Source organism: Myodes glareolus, chromosome 25, assembly GCF_982192425.1.
Source record: "Myodes glareolus chromosome 25, mMyoGla1.1, whole genome shotgun sequence".
Taxonomy (NCBI): Eukaryota; Metazoa; Chordata; class Mammalia; order Rodentia; family Cricetidae; genus Myodes; species Myodes glareolus.
Window position 1 is genome coordinate 40,304,372 of NC_142050.1, and position 12,353 is coordinate 40,316,724.

The 12,353-nt window shown below is 47.0% G+C and overlaps 1 protein-coding gene across 1 annotated transcript in view; it reads left to right on the plus strand.

Moving 5' to 3' along the window:
• Nucleotides 1–2,790: 2,790 nt before the first annotated feature.
• Nucleotides 2,791–12,353, plus strand: part of Clcn1 (chloride voltage-gated channel 1) — a 31,100-nt gene continuing 21,537 nt past the window's right edge. Inside the window, exons 1-7 of the mRNA XM_085683531.2 lie at nt 2,791–2,988; nt 6,010–6,130; nt 6,540–6,671; nt 7,254–7,382; nt 7,520–7,653; nt 8,846–8,923; nt 9,945–10,023. Of these exons, the coding sequence (XP_085539657.2) occupies nt 2,803–2,988; nt 6,010–6,130; nt 6,540–6,671; nt 7,254–7,382; nt 7,520–7,653; nt 8,846–8,923; nt 9,945–10,023 (859 nt within the window). The 5' untranslated portion in view covers nt 2,791–2,802. The remainder of the gene's footprint in view (nt 2,989–6,009; nt 6,131–6,539; nt 6,672–7,253; nt 7,383–7,519; nt 7,654–8,845; nt 8,924–9,944; nt 10,024–12,353) is intronic.

The window sequence follows — 12,353 nt, forward strand, 5'->3', positions numbered from 1 at the left end:
AGCGCCTTGCAGTCCCTGCTGGTCTCTGATTTCGGATCTCAGCCCATGACCCCACTACTCTCCTTTAAGGCACTACTGTGCTTAGGGATCCTTTGGAAGCAGTGATCACACCTGACATTTGTTTCTGAAAGTTTCCTACAGAAAGTGGTCACCTTCAGAGAGCCACAAATGGGGAGAGTGTCTCTGAAACCCTCCAAGAATATATAATCTCTGTTCTTCATTAGAAATCCCTTGATCTTGGTTTTCTGTTGTCTTCATCTGACCTATTACCCCTCGCCCATCCTCTGTAATCTTTGAGTGTGGGTTGTATACCATGCAATCTCAGGGCTGATTTAAAAAGGGTGTTGGTATTATTTTCAGGTTTATTAGTATGTAATTGACTATTAAAAACAGTATAGATAGTGAAGGTACGCAACCTGATATACTAGTATATATGCATGGTGAAATGATCCCCAGGATCCAGGTTCTTAACCATCACCTCACATTACCTATATGTATATGTGTGGACACTTGAAATCAACCCTTAGCAGATTTCAGGGGCACAGGTATTGCTAACTGTAGCCACCATGTTTATGAGCAACTCTAAAACTCAGAGCTCAATAACTGAAGTGTGCCCACGGCCAGTGTCTTCCTAGGACTCACAAAGCCCACTCCATCTCAGCCCATGGCCTTTGGCTCTGTATGTGTTGTGATTCTGCATATAAACAGCATGCACAGTATTTGAATATGTCTGACATCTTTCTTAGCACCGTCTAAAAGAAAGTGTGTGTTTTGCCGCTGAGTCATGTGTGTACACTTCCTTTATGCCTTCAGCTGTTGACAGACATGGAGGTAGTTTTTGTGTCTTGGCTGTTGTGAATGTGCCACAGTGAACAAAAGAACACAGACATCTGAGAGACGGTGGTTTGTTTTCCTCTCTATATATAAACATAAATAGGATTGCTGAGTCTACAGTAGCTCTATTTCTAGCTTACTGTTTGCCGTAAGGACCATGACAGTTTCTCCCACTATTCGTACCAAAGGTTCCCTTTTCTCTGCGTTCCTACCAGTGCTGCCACGCTTGTCCTTGGTGCCAGCCATCCTAACAGGTGATGTCTCACTGTGGTTTTCATGTGTATCTCCCTTTGACAAATGATATTCAACACTAACTCAGTATGATTCTGTCACCTGCAGCCTCATGACCTAAGTTCGAGCCTAGGAGTCCACATGGTGCAAGGGGAGAATCAATTCCCAAAAGTTGTCCTCTGACCCTCACATGTGTATACACACACACACAGAGACACACAGAGAGAGAGAGAGAGAGAGAGAGAGAGAGAATGATTTTTTTTTTTTTTTTTTTTTTTTTTTTTTTTTTTTTTTAGAGAGAACAGAGAGATGGCTCAATGGTTAAGAGAACTTAACTGCCCTCGTAGAGGATCCACTAGCATCCATGTTGGGTCACTCACATTTGCTATAAATCCAACTGCAGGGGAATCTGACAACTTCTGAACTCATGGGCACCTGTCCTCATGTGTACATTCATACAGACATGTAATTAAAAATAGTGACAGTAAAAATTAAATTTTTTCTAATTGTAGAATAAATGGTACTTTTAATGGTGTCTAGCTCCCCACTTTGAGCAGTTCCATTTAGCTGAGGTCAGAATCATATTGCAGACCAGAGATTCGTTGTCCATACCATTCAGTCCCTCCTAAGAGGACCTCCTAAGAGACCTAAAATTCAGTTTGGCTTCGTTTCTTTTATAATGACTTCATAGGGAAAGAATGTCTTAGAAAAATTGATGGGAAAAACAGAATACCCTATGCAGTACTTTGTCCTTCATCAAATTTAATTTATTGACTAGGTAAGAGAAGGTTACTTCTCCATCTTCTGTTTATTGGGTTCCCACTATCACCTTCCCTATGACTCCAGCCTACTTCCTCTTCTCACCTGTTATCTACCCTACCCTGCTAGCTGTCATGGACATCACATTCGAGATGGAGACTCCATCCCTCCCCGTTAATCTGAGCTGCTGGTGGGGCTAACACATATGTCTGGGAAATAAGTAACACTGCAGAACCCAAGGCTGTTAGCCCTGCTTCCCACAGCATTTCACACCCAGTGGGTGACAAGGGTGGGATCCAGGGGAAGGCACTCAAGTGTTTTTAGTCGTCTCAGGCAGACTCAAGGGCAGAAAGCTGGAGGAGAAAGCTGCCTATGAGATGGATGTGAAGAGCTGGCCAGAGAAAAGTTCAGGGTCTGAACCCTTCAGAGATACTGAACTGAAGAGAGCTTACCAGGGAGAGATGGCGGAGAGGCGTCAGCTACTCTCCCAGGTAAGTTGCCTGTCTTATGTTCCCAGAACTCTTAGTGCCTTCATTCAGCCTGGTCTCCCCTCACCTCCCATGAGGTAATCAAGGAAGTTCTAGACTCAGTTCTACACACAGCCTAAAAATTGCACTAGGAAATTTTTCATCCTAGTCCTGATGATATTTATAGAGGACTAGTGACCTGGAGCCGTGAACCTCCTCGGGAAGGGACAATGCTGCTGGCCGGCAGAGGGAATTCCCTGTTGGACCGTCCCATAGGTTTTCATCCTAACCCCCACCCCCACACAGCACTCACACCTGCTTCGACCCCAGGAGGATCAGATGTGGCGGGGGGGGGGGGTGTCATGTGATGGAGAGACACTATAAATAGCTGGAGGTGGGCATGGTGCCCCAGACGCCTTGGGGACAGGCAAAAGCAGAGGCTTAAGGAGCTACTGGGTGGAGAGTGGGAGCAAGCAGGCCAAGGCCTGGCTGGGGCTTGGGGGGAGGACACATGGAGCGGTCCCAGTCCCAGTCCCAGCGGCATGGGGGTGAACAAAGCTGGTGGGGCAGTGCCCCCCAGTACCAGTACATGCCCTTTGAACACTGTACCAGCTATGGACTGCCTTCAGAGAATGGGGGCCTTCAACACCGACCCCGAAAGGACGTGGGTCCCAGGCACAATGCCCACCCAACCCAGGTAAATCGTGGGCGGGAGGGAAGTAGCAGACAGGTGTCAGCGGGGCCAAGGATTGGTAAAAATTGGGAGTTAGGTGAGAAGGGGGAACGGTATTTATTTTGAAAATTAAATGACAAATTTGCCCAAAACATAAAAGCCTTTTAAAGAACTAAGCTTTTAAAATTGACATAAGAATTGCGTGCCCTTTCAAATAGCCTTTACTAACAGGACATTTGAACCGTGTGTGACACCAGCAGAGCCACACTAACATGAAGAGTGCATGCTTACATGCTTACATGCTTACATAATCAGAGTGGTTCTCATAGAAGCTGTATGCTATGAGACTCTCCTCTGCCATCACCTACATGCAGACAGCATGGGGTTTCTCCACACAATGAATGCCCTGTATGCATGCATACACAAACACACACACGCATACACATGCACACACACTTGCACAAAAACCAGAAGAAAGGCACTGGGACAAGCAGGGGGAAACACGATTTATCAATGATCAATCACCAGTTTTAAAATGAGCACAGAAACGGTGTCAAGTTTTTAAGGGTTTGAAGGTAGGATTCTGGTAGAGTATTTACCTAGCTTGTATGATCCCTGGAGTCTTGTTTGGGGGGTGTTGTTATAATTGTTAAAAGGACAGCAAAATGTTTCAGTAAGTAAAAGTGCTTGCCCCCACGCCTGAGTTCAATTCCTGGGACCCACATGATGGAAAGAAAAACCTGCTCCCACAGGTTGTTTTCTGACACATGCATGCACACGTGTGCACAAACACACACGCACACACTAATTATAAAACAATTTAAGATTTCTGTGAAACATAAGACACTTAGGAAAGTGCAGAGCTGTGTGCTTTATCCAGAAGCAATTACCATGCAGTACTTGGGGATCAGTGGTAGATGGACAAGTACGAGAAGAGAAATGGGGATGGGCACAGACAGAAAAGGAGAAATTGCCTTGGGAAGTTTGCAAGTCACTATTAACATAAGTAAGTGTACCTCTTAACAACAAAGAATGCAGAATGGGAGAGAATGGAAAGAGTCGGGAAGAGATCCGACTTCAGACAAGTTTTGATGGCAGGGCTTTGGTTCTTCGAGTCAGGCTAGAACCCTGCAGGTGGCCTGAGTGGACGGTGTCAGCACAAGGGTCCTGAGGATCGGTTCTCTGAGCAGTTGCTGGAGGTAGGTCCGTAGTGGGAGGGAGGAGTGTTGAGGAGCAGGATCTAAATGTCAAATCCAGCTCATTCTCTCCCAAGTGCCATATATCTGGAGAAGGCGGGCTGACCACTTGAGCAAAGGGGCAGTTCGAAGGCTACACAGCAAGTGTAGACCAGGTTGACCTCAAACTCACAGAGATCTGCCTGCCTCTGCCTCCCAAGTATTGGGTTTAAAAGTGTGCACCACCACCGCCTGGCTAGTTAGAGCACTTTTTGGTGACAGGACATTGGCTAAAGAAGCTGATGCTTTGTGTAGGAAAGAATGGCAAGTTAGTTTGGGAGCAGAGTTCATCCAGATTCCAACGTACCTGGAAAGCTAACAGGAATGTAATGTGTTCTTTGTCTAATGCTGGTGAGGGAAAATACAACACTTCCATAAAACTAGGATGGTATAGTGAGCTTCCAGGATGCAGCAGTTCTTAGTGTTTTGTCAAGAGGGTTCTGTCCTCCATCCCCCCTCAGCCCTGCACACGCTAGAGGACTCTACACTTGTAGACGTTTCGTCACTTGTACACTTGGGTTTTGGTTTCTCACTCCCTCTAAACCTGCCATAGCGTGATGATTACTGCTGAACCAGCAGAATACACCTGACCCTCGGAGTGTTTTCCCAGCCTGAATGTTGGAAGAGAGCAGCACACTGTTTCCTCATTCCACCCCATCCACAACTCAGAGTGCCTAGGCAACGCCAATAGTTGATCTGCAATGGAAATATTTTCTTGTTTGTTGTGTTTGTTTGTTTTTGAGATGGGATCTTACTATGTATCCCTGGTTAGCCTGGAACTATCTATGTAGGTCAAGTTGGCTTCAAACTCACAGTCTCTGCTTCCTGAGTGCTGGCACTGAAGGTGTGCGCCACCATGCCCAGCTGGTCGTATTTTTTGTTTCTGGGTGACAGGTAGAGTTTGAAGAGAAACGCCGCTTTTCTTGGTCACTACCTTCATGAGCAGGATAATGGGTGTGTGCCTGCTCAGGACCGAAACACCAAACTGCTGCTCATATTGTGAAATAAGATCTCTGCTACCCAGGCTCTCCCAGAATCAGTCCCATGGCCTGGCCTGACCCTGGCCCCAGAGGATGAGTTGAGGTTGGGTGTGTGGGGCCAGCATGAAGTCATTAGCACTCTGAGATCCTTTATGACACTAATGCTAACACGGGGACAGGGCTGCACCCCTTCTCTTGTTCTTAGGACCCAGTTAGTTCATGTCCGGAAATAGATTAATTTGCCACTTTGAGTCCAATTCCTGTTTGTGTCTACAAGCTCTGGGATGTGAGCTGGATGAGCTTTGTACAACTTTAATAAGGAAGCTGAGTGTCTCAAGGCAGACAAGTATACCAAGGCAAAATGCAAGCAGTTACCATCTGACCCTGTAAAAGAATAAAATCCATTGGTAGTGTGGTCTCTCTTTGTCAAAATTGGGATCCTGAGGTGGGAAGTCAATGTAGGAGTGCCAGTAAAATATAGAGACATGCAAAACACAGGTGGATTATGATTTCTGCAGAGTTCTTTATACCTCCCCATCCAAGTAGAAGTTACTTTTCTGATAACAGCTACTATGGACCAAGATGTTCCTGGTTTGAGGGAAATAATGGAACAGAAGCAGGGTTGGATGAGAAATGGAATGGAAATAGTAATGTGTGAGCGGACAGTAGAGATATGAACGACGGGGTGACTATAAAGTACCTGCAGCAGCCTTTCAGTGCCCAGATTCAAAACACTTTCCTTTTTCTCTGTAAATCTAAGTCTGCATAATCTTCTGTATCCTTTCTGACTCTTCAACAAAGTAGACACTGACCGTTCTTCACCCATACAGATATATGGCCATCACAAAGAAAAATACTCACATAAGGAAGAAGACAGGGGGATGCCCAAGAAGATGGGCTCCAGTTCTACTGTGAACAACTTGGATGAGGACCACTATTCTAAATGTCAAGGTGATGGGCACTGAGAATTAAAGGAATCTGGAATAGGAGGTACAGGGATTGGGAGAATAATTTAGATGTCCCATTACGCATCTCCCAAATACATGCACGCACGCCTACCCCTCACACACCAAAGCCTTACTCTGAATAAGTGAAAGACATCTCGCCTTCACCTCCTTATTACTTTCCCTTGTTTCTCCTCCCTCCCAATGGGAAGAAATGAGTTTCATATGGAAAGTCATATATTCTTGTGGAGTACGGTTGTATGCTTTCTGGCAGGATAGAGCCAACAACCGGCAGAGATGTAGAGAGATGTCCCTTGACTAATATACAGATGACTCTCACCTTTGCTCCTCAGCCTGCTCCCAAAGAAATGGCTGGAGAGCTGCATTCCTCCTCGTTTACCCTTACTTCTTCCTAGATTGTGTCCACCGCCTGGGACGTGTGCTCAGAAGGAAGCTGGGGGAAGACTGGATCTTTCTTGTGCTCCTGGGCCTACTGATGGCTCTAGTCAGCTGGTGCATGGACTATGTTAGTGCCAAGAGCCTTCAGGGTAGGTTTGCCCTGGACTGCTGCCCTCTACCTTCTCCATATTGAAACTATTGCTGAGTTCTGACCTACGGTAGTCCAGGCATGTTTGGGCTGAGTATGTTGCATGAGCGGTCAGGTTTGACTTTGAATCCAGATAAAGCTAAAGTTACTGACAACCAGATCACCACCCATGCCTTTCCTGCCAGCTGCCACTCAAACAGGGTGACCGATTTGAGCAGCTTTCCCGGGTTCCTCCCGGTTTCATCACTGAAATTTCTAAGTCTCAGGAGTCTATTCAGTTATCAGTGATCACCCTCTGGCCTCTAGCCAGGTGCTACAGCTTCTTATTCAACTGTGACATGCACCACAGACAGCAGCTCCCTCTGCCAGAGGGGACTTGGGTGGATAGCCACCTGGCTCCGAGTTCCTATGTGTATAACGAAAGGAATTCCCTGGGGCCAGGCAGCTAAGATGCCCAGGGCATGAGAACAATCTGGCATGCCGTCTAGTGGTGTGAGTGTGAGGGGTGAGGGAGCTGGTGAGATGGTCTCACTGTCAGCCGTTCCTAGACTCTATCCCAGGTTGTGTGTTTGTGTTCCTGCAGCCTACAAGTGGACCTATGCCCAGATGCAGCCCAGCCTTCCTCTGCAGTACCTGGCCTGGGTCACCTTCCCACTCATCCTCATCCTCTTCAGTGCCCTTTTTTGCCAACTCATCTCTCCCCAGGCTGTGGGTGAGTGCTGTCCGTGAGACGATGCAGTCTGGCTTCTTACAAACCTCCCACCGTGCGCTCCATCCCCATTTCTATTTTCCCCTCTATTTAAACTCTAGCTCGAACCTGGACATTGTTCTTTTTTTTAACCCTCGTAGGCTCTGGAATCCCCGAGATGAAGACAATTCTTCGTGGTGTTGTCTTGAAGGAATACCTCACACTCAAGGCCTTTGTAGCCAAGGTGGTGGCCTTAACGGCTGGGCTGGGCAGTGGCATCCCTGTGGGGAAAGAGGTAGGTCTACATAGATGAAGGAAAGCCTGTCAGGGCTGAGCAGACTCAGCCAGGGCCAAATGGCAGTAGCAAAGGGGAGCTAGTGACACACTGTTAAAACTGAAGAAACCTTACCGCAAGTCCTCAACCTGGGCATGAGTATGGCTTGGGACTGGAAAACTCTGCTGGGAAGAGGGATGTCGCTCTGTGTCCTGTGGAACGCTAGCATTATCCCTGGCTTCTAACCATTGATGCCAGCAGCAGGCCCTAGTTATGACAACCAGAATGTCTCGAGAAAACACTTGCCCCCCTCTACATTATCTGAATCAATCTCCTTGTCTTATTTATTACTTATTTATTTATTTATTTATTACTTATTTTTGTTTTGTGTTTTCTTATTTGAGATAGTCTCATTCTGTAGCTTAGGCTCCTGAAATTTATATGTAGCCCAGGCTAGCCTCAACATCAGCACAGTCCTTGCATTTTCCTATTTTCACATGAGAAAACTGAGACCTAGGATGAGTCTTTTTTCTTCAAGGTGAGAGCTAGGCTCCTCAGCTGCATCCTTGTGTGCACACTTGCCCTCTACCATCAAAATCCTGCACAGCAGCCAAAGCATCTTTCAGAATGGAACTGGACTCATCCGACTCCTACTCAGTATCATTGCAAGAGCTTCCCATTTCTCTTACTATGAGACCTGCACTCCTCCCAACCGCTGACCAGCCCCAGGCCGGCCCACCACTTCCTGTCTGTGGGGTCTCCAGCCTCACTGCCTACCTGCTTCCCTGTGCTTCCAGACAAGGCTTTTTTCCATCTTCCCACCATGCCATGCTTGTCGCACTCAGGACCCCTACATTTTCTGTGTCGTCTGCCCGGAACACTCTCCATCTAACACCCGTGAGACTCACTCATGGGATTATCATTCAAGGCACTAACTCAGGTGGTGACTGGCCAGGGAAGGACATCATCTCCTCCCCGTCCCGCCTCTTTTGCCTCACGCCCCTTTGTTTGCTTCCTAGCCCCAATGTTATCTGAAAACACACTGGTTTGTCATCTCTTTCTCCCCGGGATGAGGCTCCTATGGGGCAGAACTTTTGTCTGGCTTCTCTCTCTCCATCACCCAGCCCAGGGCCTGGAGTCGAAAATTCTGGTTCAATGGTGTCTCCATGCTTCTCCTCCATCTCTGATCCCTGGCTCTCCTGGTCTCTTCCAGGGTCCCTTTGTCCACATCGCCAGCATCTGTGCTGCTGTCCTGAGCAAGTTTATGTCCATGTTCTCTGGTGTCTATGAGGTAAGGGTGAGGCAGTACAACACAGCGGGGGCTGGTTGGTAGAAGGAAATCCTCACTGTGTGTCAGAGCAGGGAAGGGTTGCCTGCTCTGGGCTGGCCTTGGTGCTGAAGGCGGCATCTCACTAACCCATGCTCCTGTTCTCCATGTCCGCGTCTACAGATCCTAGCCCTATCTTCCCCTCTGTCCAGCTTCTGTCTGTCTTCCTAGTGTCCAGCCCACCCTGATCCGTGCCCCTCTATGGTGACCTCAGCCAGGCCTTACCGACATGAACGGTGTCAGCTCCTCTCCATGTTCCCCGCTGTGCTGTCCCCATCCTTTTGTAGTTCCTGACACCCATCCACCCCGGTTGACACACTGCCCATCTGTCCCACCTGCCTTGCCCGGCGTGCTTCTCTGTTGCAGACCGTGCCTGGGCAGCTTGATCTCCTGGTGCCAGCCTGTGCAGTGGGCGTGGGATGCTGCTTTGCGGCCCCTGTTGGAGGCAAGTTTCACTTCCTCCCTACCTGGGTTGCCTGAGCCAGACTTGGAGGGGTGGGTGGGTGCCTGCTGTAGCTCTTGGGTAGAGGGGCCTTGCTCTCTGAAGGGACTGATGGGTGGGCGCCCAGGGAGTGGCTGCTAAATAGCTGAGTGTTCTCTTGACACTGGCGCTCTCCGCAGGCTTTACTACTACTTTTCTCTTGGAGTGAAGTCCTTGCCTGCCTCTTGCTACTTATCCTTGGCCCCTCTTTGTTCGGTCTTTATTGGTTTATTTGCCTGCCTGATATCTGTTTACTTAGCGTTTTTCTTGGTTTGTTTTCAACTGTTGGCCTTGAACATATAAGGTCACTTCTTGGTTGCCAAACTCACTGAGTTTCTCCTGGCCTGGGAACCACAGGGATGATGGGACCATGTTTATTCCTGTGATATATGCCTCTCATTCTTTTTTGTTTCCCATCCCTGCTTATTCTCTCTCCCTACCCCACCCCCATCTCTCTTCCCTGCCCTTCTCCTACCTACCTTCCTGTCTGTCTCTCCCTAGTAGCAGCCATACTATTACACTGACATCCTGACAGTGGGCTGTGCCGTGGGGGTCGGCTGCTGTTTTGGAACACCACTTGGAGGCAAGTCTGTCCCATCCCCAGTGCATGGGCCTGTTTGCCTTGTCTTGCTCAACAGATAGTGCTTGTCAGCTTCTCCAAGAGCTTGAATTAACCATTTCCATTATAACAAGAACTGCCACCCTCAGGTAACATATGCCTCACGCCTTGTTCTAACAATTTTACACATATTCCCACCTAATCCTGTGAGTGCGGGTTGATAGACCAGTGACTGGAGCAGGGGCATGTTGAAGCACCTACAGACCCAGAGATGAGAGCCACAGCAGCCCTCCTGGTCCCCACTTATGCTAAAGCCTTTTTGCATTACCAGTGCCTTTGCTTTACACACACTGTTCTGTAGCAGGAGATTCTGTGGACTCCCTTCTCCAAGGACCTCTGGTTGTGTCTTACTAAAGACACTAGGGTTTTGGTAGACTGGATCGATTAATGGTGAACCTTAGAATGAGAAGTACTTATGGAGCTTTAAAGAAAGTTGTTTCTTGCTATGCCAGCAATTTACAAGAGGATGTAGCTTTTTCTATCCATATAAAGAAAATTGTAGTATTATCATGGGTTATTAATAACAGGACCTAGTCACAAAAGGCAGGTCTATTTATTTCTTCATCAATATTGAGTTGTTAATGGGGCAGGGATTTATGGCTCATTTATCAAAATCACTGATAATAAAATTCCATTTGATAATTGAAGAAATGTTGTAGGATGGGTGTATACTCTTTAAACAACCAGCCACTAGAAGGCCTGTTTCAATGATGAAATGGCAGTTAGTCTTTTCATAGATGAGTTTTCCAGGTATCTAAAATGTCTTGGCTCAGAAATGATGTATGGGTGAGAGGTCAGAATCATGAGGGTGTCTCCCATTTGCCGTGCTCTCACATGGCGGAAGCGTACAGCGTGCGCAGATCCAGAATCAATGAGGGCATCTCCCATTTGCCGTGCTCACACATGGTAGAAGTACACAGTGTATGCAGATCCAGGATGCATGTATACCCCTGGCATCCCATTTACACTTCTGTTGTCAGCTCCAGTCATTAAAGTCATTAGCCCCTGTCAGTGAATGCTAGTGTGTTTGAGTTTCTGCACATCAGACGTTCACACCTATATTTATACACACGCTGCCTTTATTTACACCCCCCCTCAGCCTTCCAAATAAAAGAAGTATTTGTGGTTGTTTTGGTTTTGTTAGAAACATTTTAAAGTGGAGAGAACCTGCAGTCTCTTACAGAGACTGCAGCTTATGAGGAGTCAAAAGTTTCTTTCTGGCCTTGTGACAAGAATGGGAACCTCCCCTCAGAAAAGTTACAGTCAAGCATTGCTCTTGTCACAAGAAATTGCTCAGCACTTACAAGTGAAGGGGCGATGCTCAGGCCGTTGGCATTAGGCTGCCTATGACAAGCCTATCTGCAGATGGCAGTACTTGATTCTTTTCTATGAATATAGAACAACTGAAAGAAAATGTAGTTTTGAGATCTTTTGCTCACAACATAGGCAACTCCTAATTCCATATGCTGATCAAAGAAATACAATTAAGTATCCTATTATGGACCTGCACTATCACAGGGCTCTGGGAGGCAAACACAGAGATCATCACAGGCAATTAATGATCCTGTGGCATTAATTCCTTAGGCAAAGTGCAATGAACTTTCAAGGAAGCCTGGGGGAGCCTGTGAAGCTTTGTGAAAGAGACAGTGCTTGTCATGGGTGTAATTAGTAAGTAGGAGCCCGCAAGGAGAAAAGGCGACTCTGAGAGAATGGACAGGATCCAAAGTCAATATCTGCCCTTATGGTAATGAGTAGTACTGGGGAGAATGGGAAAGTATAATAGGAAGTGACTCAGACCAGATAAATGGGGCTGAATCACGAAGGTCGGCAGAAGTCATACAGAGCAATACAGGTTTTAATCTCTAGGGTAGCATTTGCCCAAATACATTTTACAGAGCACACTTCTTCCTGGTGTTAATCACTGTAATGGGTTAAAACCCATTCCGAGTTCCAGTTGGTTAGAAAATGCAGGATTAGAGAAGAATAAGTAAGTAGTTTTAAAACAATGGACTGGAAGGGTTATCAGGACATCTGAGGAGTGCATTGTGAACACCCAGGCAGGCTGCAAACAACATTTCCTACGAAGGCCCCTTTGTCATGTCATAGGACTTGTTTCGTCTCATGGGACTGACTTTATGAGGTATTGTTGTGGGTGAGGTGAAACCGTGGAAGGATTTAAAACACGGAAGTGACATGGTTAGCTCGACCTGCTTGTCCAATCCCCTTGGCACATATGTGCAGGTTAGAACTGGCTGTGGATTAACAGGATTGATCTAAGATTAACGAGGAGACTA